General features: G+C 34.5%; 2 protein-coding genes across 4 annotated transcripts in view; one reads left to right on the top strand and one right to left on the bottom strand.

The window, feature by feature from the left end:
• Positions 1–8,316, top strand: part of TCP11L1 (t-complex 11 like 1) — a 58,442-nt gene extending 50,126 nt beyond the window's left edge. For all 3 annotated transcript variants that reach the window (XM_090262884.1, XM_090262892.1, XM_090262878.1), the window contains 2 exons: positions 7,662–7,767; positions 8,097–8,316. In XM_090262884.1, the coding sequence (XP_090119010.1) occupies positions 7,662–7,767; positions 8,097–8,121 (131 nt within the window). In that variant the 3' untranslated portion in view covers positions 8,122–8,316. The remainder of the gene's footprint in view (positions 1–7,661; positions 7,768–8,096) is intronic.
• Positions 1–15,041, bottom strand: part of CSTF3 (cleavage stimulation factor subunit 3) — a 70,624-nt gene that overhangs the window by 9,952 nt on the left and 45,631 nt on the right. The window contains exons 4-15 of the mRNA XM_090262905.1: positions 9,685–9,717; positions 9,200–9,297; positions 8,409–8,475; positions 8,294–8,328; positions 8,078–8,204; positions 6,302–6,379; positions 5,371–5,533; positions 3,433–3,542; positions 2,946–3,062; positions 2,611–2,685; positions 949–1,092; positions 473–575 (exon numbers count right to left, since the gene is read on the bottom strand). Coding sequence (XP_090119031.1) covers positions 473–575; positions 949–1,092; positions 2,611–2,685; positions 2,946–3,062; positions 3,433–3,542; positions 5,371–5,533; positions 6,302–6,379; positions 8,078–8,204; positions 8,294–8,328; positions 8,409–8,475; positions 9,200–9,297; positions 9,685–9,717 — 1,150 coding nt within the window. The remainder of the gene's footprint in view (positions 1–472; positions 576–948; positions 1,093–2,610; positions 2,686–2,945; positions 3,063–3,432; positions 3,543–5,370; positions 5,534–6,301; positions 6,380–8,077; positions 8,205–8,293; positions 8,329–8,408; positions 8,476–9,199; positions 9,298–9,684; positions 9,718–15,041) is intronic.

The following is a 15,041-nucleotide window of genomic DNA, read 5'->3' as shown; positions in this document are numbered from 1 at the left end:
GTTTGTTTTTGAAATTGCTTCCCCAGTAGTCTCAAAGCATTTTACTTCATTACTTGGGCATCTTTGATTTCTGGTGGCTAGAGAGTTTGTTTTTGTTGGTCCTATCCTATTCCCCCCAACCTCTTCCCCCAGACTGGGCACAAGAAATGATTCACCCAGAGTCATCAGAGATGAGCATTAACAACTCTATCTCCCAGATCTAAATTTGTGGCTTTATCCTACTACTGATGGGACTTCACTGATGATGCACTGAAGACCATTCTTCAGAGTTAAAAGGCATATGCCATTTTTCAATAAATATAAGTTCATGGTTGACAGGCCACGAATATTTCTTGAGTGCCTATCAAGTGCCTAATTCTGGTGTGATGACATAACACACTCAAGAAGGAAAAAAAACCCAGCAACATATTTTCAGAGAATGACATTGATGGCTTAATATTAAATAATTATTATAGACCTAGAATCCACTTACCATTGAGGTGAGAAAGATAGTCAATATAGGCCAGAACATATTCTGGAATGTCTCCATACTTCTTTAGTCCCAGTTCAAAAATCTTAAAGGCAACAGATTTGTCCTAGAAGAGAGGAAAGTACTGATTTCTATGAAACAACAGACAAGATACTCAACAGGATATTAAAACTATAATACCTGAACATGACAAGGTACAATAAGAATTATAATGGAAATTAAAATCATATTAAGTAAAAATTGTTGAGCTAGAAACCATTCAAGGGGGTTTAGATTCAGAAACACGGAGTCTAACAAGGCAGAAATTAGCAGGCAGTGGGTGTTTAAATTAATGCTCCATGCAAGTGTACACAGATACATTCAGACTTCTTTTATGAGATGAGCAATTAAAATTTAATGACAGAAACTAGGAATACTTTTCTTGTAATTAATGTATCCCAGATGAAGGAAATTATTTTATACTTTACTTCAACTCTTACCTTACTACAGTAATACTCCATGAGCGCTGCAGTAACATAGACATGATGACGGGTTCTGGTATCTTCTCTTGCTTTTTTAAATATCATTCTTCCAGATTTGATACCTTCTGCTCTTCTTGCAAATTTCATATACTGGATATATACCTATGCAAAACCAAGTATTTGTTTTCTATAAATTAGGTAGAAAGCAACCTGTGTAGCATCCAAAAGAGACTTACCTTATTCCAATACTAAGGTTTTACTGTATAAGAAAAAAAATCATGAATACCTAAGAAATCAGAAAGATTATAGATATTGCATTACTTAAATTCACAAGCAAATTTGCACTGGTATTAAAATTATTTTAATCCTCATCCAGGGATATGTTTATTGATTTTAGAGAGAGAGGATTAGGGGGTGGGGGGTGGTGATAGAGAGCAAGAGAGAGAGAGAGAGAGAGAGAGAGAGAGAGCGAGAAAGAGAGAGAGAGGAACAGTGATGTGAGAGAGAAACATCCATCGGTTGCCTTCTGGCAAGTGCCCGCGCCCCAACTGCGGATGAATCTGCAACCTAGGCATGTGCCCCGACACGGAATCAAACCTGCAATCTTTTGGTTAACAGGATGCCACTCCAACTAATTGAGCCACACTGGCTAGGGCCTTATTCACCCAGTTTTGATGACATCATACTGTTACCCAGTATTGACAGATGGGTGGATAAATGAATGAACTATGAGTTCCTTGAAGAAAGAAAATTTATCTAATTTGTCATTATACTGTTGGAATCTAGCACAGTGCATAGTACAGAGCAGTTTGCTAAGTGAATTTAAAAATGATTATCAAGTCCTAGCCAGGTAGGTCAGTTGGTCTGAGCGTCATCCTAATATAGCAAGGTTGTGGGTTCAATCACCAGTCAGGGCACATACAAAAATCAACCTATGAGTGCATAATGAGTGGAACAACAAATCAATGTCCCTCTCTCCCTCCCTCCACTTTCTTCTCCCTCTCTAAAATCAATTAAAAAAATAAAAATAAAAATGATTATTAAATACCAACAATTAGAGCAGTGGAATGCCAATATAAACAAACAAAAAAGCAATACAGTTGTAGCTGACTTGAGGCAGAGGGTCTGGAGCCCCATGCACTGGCCTGTCACCCCTCCCCTTCCACTGAAAGAGCTCCATTACACTATTATTGAAACTCGGGACTTTGAAAACCATTATCATAGAGCAGAATTCAAGACAAGGTGAGTTTCTGTCCAATCCCTTCTCAGGATGTTGGTTTCTTTTTTTAAAAAAGAAATATTTATTATTCAACAATTATGTGGAATAAATGGCTTCAAACCATGACCACAAGGAAGGTATTAAATAGATAAGGCCCCCACTACAGCTGTTTCATATTGCTGCGTTGAAAAATGAAAACTGAGTGGAGAACAGATCAGTAAACGCCAGGGTTTGGAAAAGAAGAAGGGTTGAAAAAGGGTTGACAAAGGGTCACATGAGGGCATTTTGGAATGTGATTGAAGTGTTTTATACTTAATTATGATGGTGGTCCCATGTCTCAATATTACTGGTCAAGATTCATAGAACTATATAATAAAAACAGTGAATTTTATTGTATGTAAATACATTTTTTTGTTTGTTAAAGCAGGTTGCAAGTGGGAAAGATTTGTAATGTTACTCACCAAGGTGGGATCAATATCCTCAATTGCCAGAAGTCTGTTATATATACTGTGAACTTTCTCATACTTCATGCGACTCTAAGGTGGTAGAGAAGAAGTGGATATAAATATGTACTCTAAACAAGCAGGATTTGAGCTCTGAGGAATCCAGAGGCTGCATCCCACAATGGCACCTGCTTTGAGCATAAATATATAATGAGCTGAGGACTAATAAGTATTCATTTTGCATCATCTTTGTCTACCAAAAGCAATATTCTTGGCAAAGAGGAAGCCAGGAAAAAAATCCAGGCCTGGAGTAAAAATCCAATTATATGAAAGTTCTAATTATTTTTACTCACCTCTTCATAATCTGCATATGCAAAATAAAGAAGCATATTCTTCTTTAATAAAGTGCTTATGGCTCTTTCATATATATTAGCAGCTTCATCACTAAATAATTTGGCATTATTCATATCCTAGGAGGAAAAAAAAGTTAACTCTCAATAATTTTAATATAGCCTAAAGAGAATAAAATACACACTCATTATGTATATACATTTAGACACATATGCATTTCTGGATTTAAAAAATATTCCAAAAACTTATTCCATTATTTTAATAGAAGAATCATAAAGTACTCGAAATGATTCATCATTATAATACAATTTAAAAGCCACTATATTTAAATTCTCACTAAGGAAGTCTAATCATATAAGAGTGTCACTAAAATTCATACTGACATAGTTATTAACACTCTTTATTACCAAAATTCAATGTTATATTTTTCGCAAATTATTGCTATACCGAAACCATGAAAGACCAGAAGGGACCAAAAGGAATACTCACCCCCTTCTCTGCTAGCAGTTTACTTGACTGCTCAAGATACTGGGCAGCTTCATACCAAATATCAGGATGATGGCCCAGCACAAGCAGGCACTGTTCATAAGCAAACATAACTAAGGAAAGAAGGTCAGAACACTCAATTAAAATAAATTTTATTTATGAAACTATCAATACAAGTATCATAATAAAATTAGTAAGCTAAAATAGGGCACTCAATAATGAATGATAATTAGAAATAAAAAGCTTTAGTGATTCTGGCACCATCATCCTCCCAAGCAAGCCCCATCCATCCATCATTTATTAAGTTAATAGTTATTGAGCACCAACTATATGCTAGGAATATGAAAGACACCATGAATACACCAGTGATAAAGACTTCCTATACTCAAGAAGTCTGTAGTATATAAAAAAAAAAAAAAAATTACGAGAGCAATTATGAAAAGTAGTTAAGTATCGTGATGAGGAAAGTACAGGGTACTCTTAAAACATACAGCAGCCGTACTGAACATAGTTTAGGGACTCAAGAACTGTCCCACTAAGGAACTGACATCTAAAGCGAAACCTGAAGGGATAGAAGCTGGTCAGATGAGACCATAAGTGGAGAGCAAGAATGGCAGGAGTAGATACAAAAATGGTGTAGGCAAAACAAACGAAAACCAGTATTTCAAAGGCACAAGGGTGAAAGAGATCAAGGCAAGACTGAGGAATTTCTGAAAGTTCCAAAGTCTAGTTCTGGCAGTGGCAGAGTAGTTTGTATTGGATTAACTCCCCTGAAAATAAAATTCATAATCTGAAAAACACAAAAACAACTATTTAAAGGCCCTGGAGAATGGCCAAAACAACAGAAACCAGAGAAGACTGGGCTGGGAAAGAATCAGAACCACATTGGGTGAGATTCTCCTCAAGGGCATACCCCTGTGTGTCAGTTCTGCGATAGCTGGGACTCAGGTCAAATGCTGAAGTTTTACTGGCTTGAGATAAGTACCACTGATTTCTGGGCTATGAGAGCAGCTAAAAACTAGGGGGGAAATTCTCCCAAAGAGAGTGCCACAGATGGCAGAGCCTGAAAATCTGGGCATACATGCCCTCAAATCTTTAGCTGACCCCCAGCATATACAGAGAGAGGAAAGAATACAAAGAGCCCAAGCAGAAAGCAAAGCTGGAAGGCTGAAAGCTGAACAGATATCTCAGCAGCTGCCCGCTGTAATGGAGACCAAGTTTCAAATTTGAGTCCCATCAAGTTAGAGGGTCTGCGTAAACACCTTGTACTTTCTATTATGTCTTAGGAATAAAGACTATGTCCTAGAACTAAAGAGATTAACCCTGAGATTAAGGGCAAAACTAAAACTGACCCATCTTAACAGTATAAAACCAACTTACAAGGTCCAGGTGAACTGCCAGTAACTTAACTCCCTGCTAAAATAATACTTAACATTCTTCAGAAGAATGTAACAAGATCCAGCTTTACAGTGTTTCATCTGTATGAAGTCCAAAAGAAAATATGACCCATAGCCAAGAGAAAGGAAAACAACCCCATAACGGCCCAGTTGTTGAAATTAGCAAAGATTTTATAATTACTGTTATAAATACGTTCAAGGATATAAAGAAAAACGATGGCAATTAATACAGACTAGCAACAGAGAAAAGGAAACTATAAAATAGGAACTACAAAAAAAATACAAAAATTTCTAGAACGAAAATTTATAAAACTGAAATGTAAAATGTCTAAAATGAAGAATTCACTAGATGGGCTTAACAGGAAATTCAGTATGATAAAACAAAGCTCAATGAACATAAGAGACAGATCTATAAAAATTACTGAATCTGAAAGCCATACGAGAAAAAGAGACAGGGGAAAAAATAACCTCAGTAATCTACGGGATAATATCAAATGGCCTAACAGACATGTAACTGGAGTCCCAGGAGGTTTAATCTTATTACCTCTTTTTGTTATTAGGGTCTGATCCTCCGTACGAAGAGGGTTGCTCTTTTCCCACTGTATGTATTTCTTCCACATATCTACCTGCTGAGCTTCTTGAGGAGTATTCTGAGGAGGCACTGAGGGAGCGTTGCGGTCCAAGCCTTTCATTACTGTCTCATATTCCTAGACAACAAGCATTTAGCATTCTGGGATGAGCACAGAACAATTCACATATGCAGATATAAGGATGGAGTTGATTAGTTTGGGATACTTCGCTAAAATGCCTATTTCTTCCAAATGGCACTTTGTTAATATAATCTAAAAACTATTTAAGAGCAGGGAGAAAGATCACAGAGAATTACCTATCCAAGAACAGGTTTTTAGGACTGGGTGAAGAGAATACCCGTGGGCCCTGTGTACAGGTAATTGAAGAGGTCACTGTCTGGAACAGATCAACATGACTGATGATCTGGTGGCATCATTACTGCCATCTTTGGAAAAACTATCTGTCTTTTTAAATCTCAATAGTATGTATTACTAGGCTATTTTCCCTAACTTCTCATGGTGTCAGTTACTGAAAAGGTATGCTCACAAGACAAAAGTCTGTCCCTGAGAGCTTGTTATCGGACACCCAGATGGTACAATATTCAGGTACATATGAGCAAACAGGAGGGAAGGACAAGAACTTCATCAATTCTAGTTGGAACCTTGTCTTTACAACATCTTTCTTTGAAAAATTTTTTCCAAACTCGATATATTCTATTTTGCCCTTTAGCATCTCTGTAAAAAGGTATTTCATTTCAAATATATCATCGACTCAGATAATGCACATGTCATTAAAACTGCTAATGACTGAAAATATTAAGAGTAATACTAGACAGGAAATGTTCTTGTGTAAAACAACATATATATAACAATCATCACAATAAGTGGCATGACAGAATTTCATACCTTTGCTACACGCCTAGCATTCATGTAATCTCTACTCCGGTCTTCAATCATTTTTTTAGCTAAATGAATATTGATACCCTAAAAAAAAACAAAGGAAAACATATATTAGTTTTAGTTAACTATATTTTAATATCAACACAATAGTCAACTTATTCATTTACTGAACTGGCAGTAAAATTTCCATATATCAGGAATTTCTAAAGTTAGGGAATGATTTGGAAAAAATCCTTTATTTCCCATATAATTCTAATATCAATAATAAAGATAATGTACGGATTCATGTGTGTGAATAGCCATGCAGGAAAAAAATTAAAAAATAAAAGAAAATAAATTCAGAGATAAGAGGTAGACATAAACATTATCATTCACATCTAGCGGTTCTCAAAGAGTAGACTGAGGATTCCTGATTCCTAAGACCCTTTCAGTGGGTTCCATGAGATCAAAACAATTTTCATATAATACTAAGACATTATTTGCCTTACTACTACAAATACACAGTGGAGTTTTTCAGAGGCTACCTGACATTCAATATCATAACAGATTGAATTTAGAAGCTGATAAGAAAATCTAGGTCTCTTTTCTATTAAGCTAAATAGTAAATAAATTTGCAAAAATACAAAACAATGCCATTCTTCTCACTAAGTTTTTTCTTGTTTTGGAAAAAAGTTTAATGTTACTTATGTTAAAATGTAAGGAATTTATTATTGTAAACTTAAAAGATTTAAAAAGTATTTAAAACTCCTGTTTTAACTTTAATATGCTACATTTGACATATAACACCCATATTCAAATTAAAAGTTCTTTGTGGTCTTCAATAATTTTTAAAATCGCAAGACCAAAAAGTTTGAGAACGATTACTCATACCTATGAGGGAATGATATCAATAGTCTACATAGTTCTTCCAAATCACAATGGACATATAGAGAACTTTTTTAAAAAAATATTGATTTGAGAGAGAGAGGAAATAGGGGATGGTGGGGGAGAGAAACACTGATTTGTTGTTCCACTTACTGATGCATTCATTGGCTGATTCTTATATGCCCTGACCAGGGATCAAAGCTGCAACCTTGGTGTGTATTAGGATGATGCTCTAACCAACTGAGCTACCCAGCCAAGGCTTATGAGGAACTTTTTTAAAATGCTTATTTAGCATGCATGTTTACTTATTAGCTTTGATGATTAAAGTAAATGCCAATGAGCCAAAAATCTTGGATTGCAGCTCCATATCTCACAAATGCAAGCCAACAATCATATCTATAAGGTGAAAGAGGTGCACTGCAATTGATCATTACTACTGGGAAAAAATTCTTTTTTATTTTTTAATCCTCATCCAAAGATATGTTTTCTATTGCTTTTAAAGAGAGAGGAAGGGAAAGAGACAGAGAAAAACATCAATGCAAGAGGAAAACATCGATTGGCTGCCTCCGTGTACACAACCTGACTGGGGATCAAACCCTGCAACCCAGGTATGTACCCTGACTGGGAATCAAACTCACAACCGGCTGGTATATGGGACAACACTCCAACCAACTGAGCCACCCAGCCAGAGCTATTAAAACAATTCTGAAAAGGTACCATTTCATAAGAGATCAATGGCAATGTATGAGTATGACGGTGTGGGTATAGTTTAGCATTGAATAAAAATGGTTTTGTTAGTATTTTAATTTTTCCAGAATATCCTCTAAAAATAACTCAACAATAATATGAGACTCTCAAAACCTTGCAAAAACATTAGGAGTGGTTCTTTGATGTAATAACTACTCTGGCCTAATTTACCTCTTCATACTTGTTATAGTCTCTCCAGAGTTGTTCAATGTTGATCATTGGATTAACACAACCTCGTTGATAAACTCTTCGGACAGCTGTTATTCTCTGATTTTCTGCATAAGATCCAACAGCCTCCCTGGTGTTGGATAAGAAAGACCATCAATTATACTATAGCTAAATCAACTGTGCACACTGGGAAAAAACAACAACTATAAAAATACTTACACGCCTTTTAAGAAATTGATGTAATCCACCCAAATCTAAGAAATAAAATAAAATGTTACTTTCTTCATATATTAAAACTTATTAAGTGTATATATTCAAAAAGTTTAACTCTTACCTGGTAAGACATAATTTCCATCCCAATTTTATCCAGTGCAAAGTCATATGCTTGAGCCATTTTTTCTCTGAAATAAAAGTGAAATACATGTTTTTTAAAAATTGTATTTATTAAAATGTGTCTATAACTAAAACACAATCATAACTTCTGGTCATATGACCAGAACAGCATCTGAACCTTTTGTATATATAAATAAAAATATAAAGGCATCTTTGGAAGTACATCAAGTTTTTTCTTTAGTTTACCAATGTCATTAATTTAACTTTGTTTCCTTTTCTTACTGCTTGTGAGCTTATCAATAAGGCCCAGGTTTTACTAATTTTTATCTTTTAAATTGCCTAATCTTGTATATAGCAGATTAAAATGTGGAAATATCTATTGTAGGCAGGTAAGTTACATCTGAAACTCTATTAGCTCTGAAGTAAAATTTAGAGAAAAAAATATTTGCTCTTCAATATAAAACAATAAAGGACAATGAGGAAAAGATGACAGAATTCTTGTTAGTCTTAACTTGCCTGTGTGTTATATATAAAAATAGCATTTGGGAAAGGTCCCTTACTTGGATTCAGTCAAGTCAGAGCTGGGAAATCAACTTAACAACAACAGAATTGTCAAAAATGCCCTGGGATATGTAAGTAGCAAACTGCAGCATAACCTGCCAAGTGGTGCCATGACAAGTAACATGATGCTTTTTATTACATTCGACAAGCCTGTCTCTTTCCCTGGAGTCACTGTGGGACTGACTGTGTGCCTGGAATCACTTGCATTCTTAAGATCCTAACTTAACTTACTTGTAACTTGGTAGTTTGCCCTTGGTTTCTCGGACATATGAAAGATAACACTTCCATAAATCAATGTGCAAAACCTTCATAAGGCATCTCTGAAATAGCTATAAATACAAAAAAATATTATCAGAATCCACAGTTAAATTTCACAGGTACATGGGTGAAATGGAATATTAAAAAACAAACCCAACTCCTTTTATGAATTTATCTTGTTACAAGTATGTGGTAAATAACAATTCCCTTCTTATGTCCTATTTTTGGATAATCAAAGCATTCTCATTATTTTAGTCAGTAGAATATAATCACTTTCTTTTCCTTTTCCAAATTTTTATTAACATTTTAAAGCATAAAGTTGAATATGTACAATGAACTCCTATATAATCACTACCTAATTTTAATAATTGTTAGCATTTTACTATATTTGCCATATAGATGGTAAGTCTTAAGTTAAACTTCAGTATATAAGTCAAAGTATATTTAATAGAACTCACCTTTTCAACTTTGTCATAATTTTTAGCTTTAATCTGAAGAGAAACAGAAAAATATCTGATTAACATTCTTTATAGAGTATTAAAATATTCTCTCATTCTTTACACTAATCCTGCAAATTAATCTCTATACTTTCCTATCAATTCTACCTTTCAAGAATAAATAATAGACATTTGAACCCAACATGGATATATGCATTATAAATATGGCTTATGTAAATTGATCCTATATGAATAGATTTTCATACACTCATTAATGTTGAAATTTTGTGAATTTAAAATTCTGTAAAATAGTCATCAAGATATTCAAGGCGTAGTAGGACAGAAAAAAAATTTTGCTGATTTTCACTACACATAAATTTCTTAGTCACTCAGTCAAACTACTGTAGTCTAGGCACTGGGGCTTCCAGTGAACATAACATGCATAGTTCCCCCATGTTCTCATAGAGCTTACAATTTCATGGGGAAAATAAGTGCCAAGATGAGGGAAGTACAAGGTGCTATGGGAACATTTGGGAGCATAAAACTCAGACTTCAGGAGCTGCAAAAGATTTCCTAGAAAAAGTTACAATGTTAAGGATGAGGTGTTATACTGGTAAAGAAAGGAAAGTTATTTCCGGCAGGAAGAATAGCGTGTGCAAAGACCAAGGTCAAAAAAAAAAAAAAAAAAAAAAAAAAAAAAGACCAAGGTCAGGTATTGTTAAGATTTCATTTTCTTTTCTGAGTATTTTCATCAGATGGTAGGTAGGATTAGTCGCTCAATTGTGATATATCGTAAGTCTGTTTCACCCTGATAAGTGAATAAGTTGGATGGTTAGAGAAATCTTGGCTTGTGGTCCTTTTCTCTCAGAAGTATATGTTTTCCGTTTTCTGGCTTAAAATGTTACAGATGAGAACTCTGATGAGTCTTTGACAGTTTAGGAACTTTCTTCTTCTTAAAATCATTGCCTCTTCTCCATTTGTTCCCCCTTTTCCTTTTAGAACTCCTATAAACACATTAAGTCTCCTTATTCTATCCTCAAAATCTATTATTTTTACCCTTTCTTCAGTTGTTTGCTCTAGGTTTAAAAATATTTGTCCCACCTGATTCTCCAGGCCACTAATTTAAGTCTCCATGTAACATTCTCCTCCATTTGACCTACTGCTGTAATTGGTTCAAAAATAAGTTTCTGGCTCCAGAGTTTCAATACTATTCTTTCAATCTCACTGCATTCATATTATTTTATTCAAGTTAGTGTCTCTCTCCTGCAGCAGCTCTACCTTGTTGGGGGCCTATCCCGACAGTTGCTAGGATCATTAACCGTGCAATTATTTTTGCTGTCTATTCCCTGAAGCTGTGTCAGCAGTCTCAGAGAAGTAATTGATTCTTCCCCTACCATGACAACTATGTAGCCAGTATAGACAGCAAACAGGCTGTTAGTAGTCCTCTGACAAAGAACCAAAAAGAAGTCTTTGCTCAAGAGTAGGGAGAATTCAGTCTGCCTGACGTCCACATTCCTCTGGGGTAGAAAGGCAGTTGAGCGGTTCCAAGTATTTTATGGGTCAGCTTCTTACACCTTGCCCTAGCCCTCCACCAGCCATCTCTGACACAGCCATAAAACCTGAGGTTTCCTTGTATCCAGCTGCTTGGCTCAGTAGAGGTAACTAAGTTGAGAGTGGGAGTGAAGTATGATATGTTTAAGTTATCAGCTTCCAAATGCAATGGCAGGTTATATACAGTTCTTACAGTAAGCTAGGAAAATCAAAACTACTCAGTAGGAGAATTGGCAAAGAATATGAATAGGTGATTCCCAGAAGAGAAAATGAAAATGGTTAAAAATAAGGCAACACATACAAACTTAAAAATTGGAAAAAGATATTTTATACCAATCAGAATGGTAAAAGCTTAAAAGGGTATTAACACTACTAAAGCAATATGAGGAAAAGGGATTTCACACATTGCTAAAGGAAATATAAATTGTTATGGCCTTCATGGAAAGCCACTGGTAAAAGCTATTTAAACAATAAAAATACACAAATTTTGACCCAGCAATTTCATTTCTGGAATATGCCCCTTAGAAATAAAAGCACCAGCATATAAAGGTGTTTGTACAAAGTCATTTACTGCAAACTTTCCAGCAACAAAAAGTTAACAGGGTAAATATTCACCAACTGAAAAATGGTTTAATATATTATGGTGCATTCACATCATGGAATATTAATATCCATATGAAATGAATTAGGATTGTAACAGGTAGTTTGGGGGAATTGCCAAAAGATTTTATTGAATAAAAATACATAGAAATGTGTATAATATAATCCATTTTTGTAGAACAATAATCAAAAATAAATCTTATTTGTATACATGTATGTATAAGATTTTATGAGAATGGAGAAAATATGTAATACACACAAAGTTGTTAATATAGTTATGATGGGCAGAGTTCTATGTGTGGAGGGAGGAATACAGAGGCAAGAAAAAGAGACTGAACATCAGTTATGATTTCATTTACGCATTTCAGTAAAAATTATGTCCTGTATGTATAATAAATATAAGCCAAAATAACTTTATATTTCTTTTCTACATAAATTGGTCCTACCACCTTGGACTCATCTATTTTTTGCTTTAATTGTTATTGGTTCAATACATATATGTGAAAAAGAACACTTCTGACTTATACAGGAAGAGTGTCTGGCCTTGAATACATGGCCGCTAACTGCTATTCATTAATTCAACTAACAGATATTCTTAATAAGAGCCTACACTGGTAGCATTATCATAGTAGGCATAATCTCATTATTTTTAAACATCATTCAATTTCTTAAAGTATCAACCTGCTTTGGAGAAGCAGTCTGATAAAAAAGAACTTGATCATCTTGTATCAGCTACTGAATCTCTCCCAGCATCAGTGTTCCTACTTATAAAATGGGAATGATAATTACTACCAATGATTTCCCAAAAACTGAAGAGAAAGTCAAGCATCTAGGCATTTCAGGTGCTCATAAATCATACCAATTAGCAAAATTATGAACAAAAGGAGTATAAACTTTTCCTTACATCTTCTCCAAACAGCTAATAAACCAAATAGTCAGAAAGACTAATGTTGTTACTGTAATTGGTCCCACTAGAGAAAAGCAAATATTATGGTGTAAGTCATATTCAAGTTCCATTATTGGTGAAACTTTAGTCGTCCTACTACTGCACCATTATTTCTTTAAAACGTTATTTCTCTAGGTTTACTAGTATTTGTGAAAACATCTTACTTTTAAGTTAAATGGTCTGAAATATATTTAGCATAGTTATGTACATTTGTACAGGGATCCATCCACTTGATAACCGAAGCTTGGTTTAAATTTACAAAAAAAAAAAAAAAAATTCTTAGCCCTGGCTAAGTAGCTTGCTTGTTGGCTGAAGTGTCATCCCCTTACACCCAGGTTGTAGGTTCGTTCCCCCATCAGGGCACATACAAGAAACCCATGAATACATAAATAAGTGGGACAACAAATTGATGTTTATCTCTCCCTTCTTCCTCTCGAATCAGTACGTAAAATATTTAAAAAATTCTTGATACTGCTTTAAATTTCGTTTTAACATCACAGATTCTCGAGTCTATCACTAAACAAACAAAAATGCTGCCATTTAAAGACCTTTATATATATACAATTTACAAAGCATACTGAAACTTGCTCATATCTAGCTACTAAAAGTAATGTTATGTGATTATAAATGACAGGGGCTCTTAAAAATTAGTTTTGTTTTTGGTTCTCGAACGTTAATGTGCAATCATTTGAGGTAATTGTTAAGTGTAGAATTCTCTTCTGTAACAGGAATCCCAAGTTAGTCTAGTAAAATTTTTTTTCCAATGATTAGAAATATACCAAAATATGCATAATTTATGTGGTAGTGTGATGGAATAATTGTCTTTTCAAAATTTCTGTAATGTGGTTAATAATATTTTTATAACTTAAAATATCATTACAAGAAAAGACTGAGGATAATTTTTAATACTTATCCTTCTGATGTATCTGCTGCTAGTAATAAAAATTTGTCATACACTTGCAGTATTATTTTTTGATGGGTCATTTTAATTTTACCAGGATATGAAAAGCTGCTGTGGAGGGAAAGAAATAAAAACTTTCAAATTTTCAAAATACTAATTATTTTTATTTTATTAAAGGGAAAAGATAATTAGATTATCAAGAGTAACTTTTCATTTCAATTAAATCAAATGAGTGGTTATTGGGGAAGAGTATAACACTGAATGAACAGATCTATTCCTAATAATTTTTAATTTTTTTATTTTCTTGATTTTAGAAAGAGGGAGGGAGGAAAGGAAAGAAAAACATCGACTTGCTGCTCCACCCATTCATGCATTCATTGACTGACTCTTGTGTGTGGCTGGACTGGAGATCAAACCCATAACCTTGGTGCTTTGGGCCAATGCTGTAAACAACTGAGCAAACCAGCCAGGGCCTATTCCTGATACACTGGTCCCTCTCTATGTCGCGGTTCACTTATTGTGGCCTCACCATATCGTGGAATTTTAAAAAATATTATAATTATTTACCGCGAATTTTTTGCTATATTGTGGGATTTTGCGGTACTGTATATGTATGTTGTTAAAGTTACGTACCTTTAAGAGTGTAGAATATGTTGACTAACATAAATAGTGTTTATAAAAGTGTGGAAAAAGTTAATTAGGGAGTGGGAAAGGTTAATAAGGAACTGGGAATGGTTTATAAGTGTGTGGGAAGGGTTTCTAAAGCCTTAAAATATATATAAATACTAAAATAAATGTAAGGTTCCTACTTTGCGGATTTTCACCTATTGTGGGGAAAGTCTATAACGTAATACCTGCAATAAGTGAGGGGATACTGTACTTTTAAATACTTCCTAATTCTAGTCCTTTGTTAACTTCCAAATTACTTCTCAAGCATTAATTGAACATTAATTATCTTTTAGAACTAAAAATATCCCCTGGGAAATTATTGAAACTAATGATCACTTAGAGCAGATTATTTAACTTTGAAAAATGTAAATCATATCAGAAGAAATGTCTAATAAACCTTTGACTAACTGTGGTAACATCCATTTTTTAACAGTTCAGATTAGCTGTGCTCTTTACCTGGAACGTTTTTATATGATCTAAAGAAGCCACAGTATTTAATGGTTCAAAGAGAAATTATGTTTTCCCTTGCCCTGACCAGTATGGCTCAGTTGGTTGGGGGTCGTCTCACAAAGTGAATTGTCACTGGTTCAACTGCTGGTCAGGGCACATGCCTGGGTTACAAGTCCAGTCCCCAGTCTGGGGCGCAAACCAGAGGCAATCGATTGATGCTTCTCTCCCTCATTTCCTCTCCCTTTCCCTCTCTAAACTAAA

Source organism: Furipterus horrens, unplaced genomic scaffold, assembly GCF_987537825.1.
Source record: "Furipterus horrens unplaced genomic scaffold, mFurHor1.1.pri manual_scaffold_2, whole genome shotgun sequence".
In the NCBI taxonomy this organism is placed as follows: Eukaryota; Metazoa; Chordata; class Mammalia; order Chiroptera; family Furipteridae; genus Furipterus; species Furipterus horrens.
Note: the sequence above shows the minus strand (reverse complement) of the source record. Positions and strands in the feature narration are given on the sequence as shown.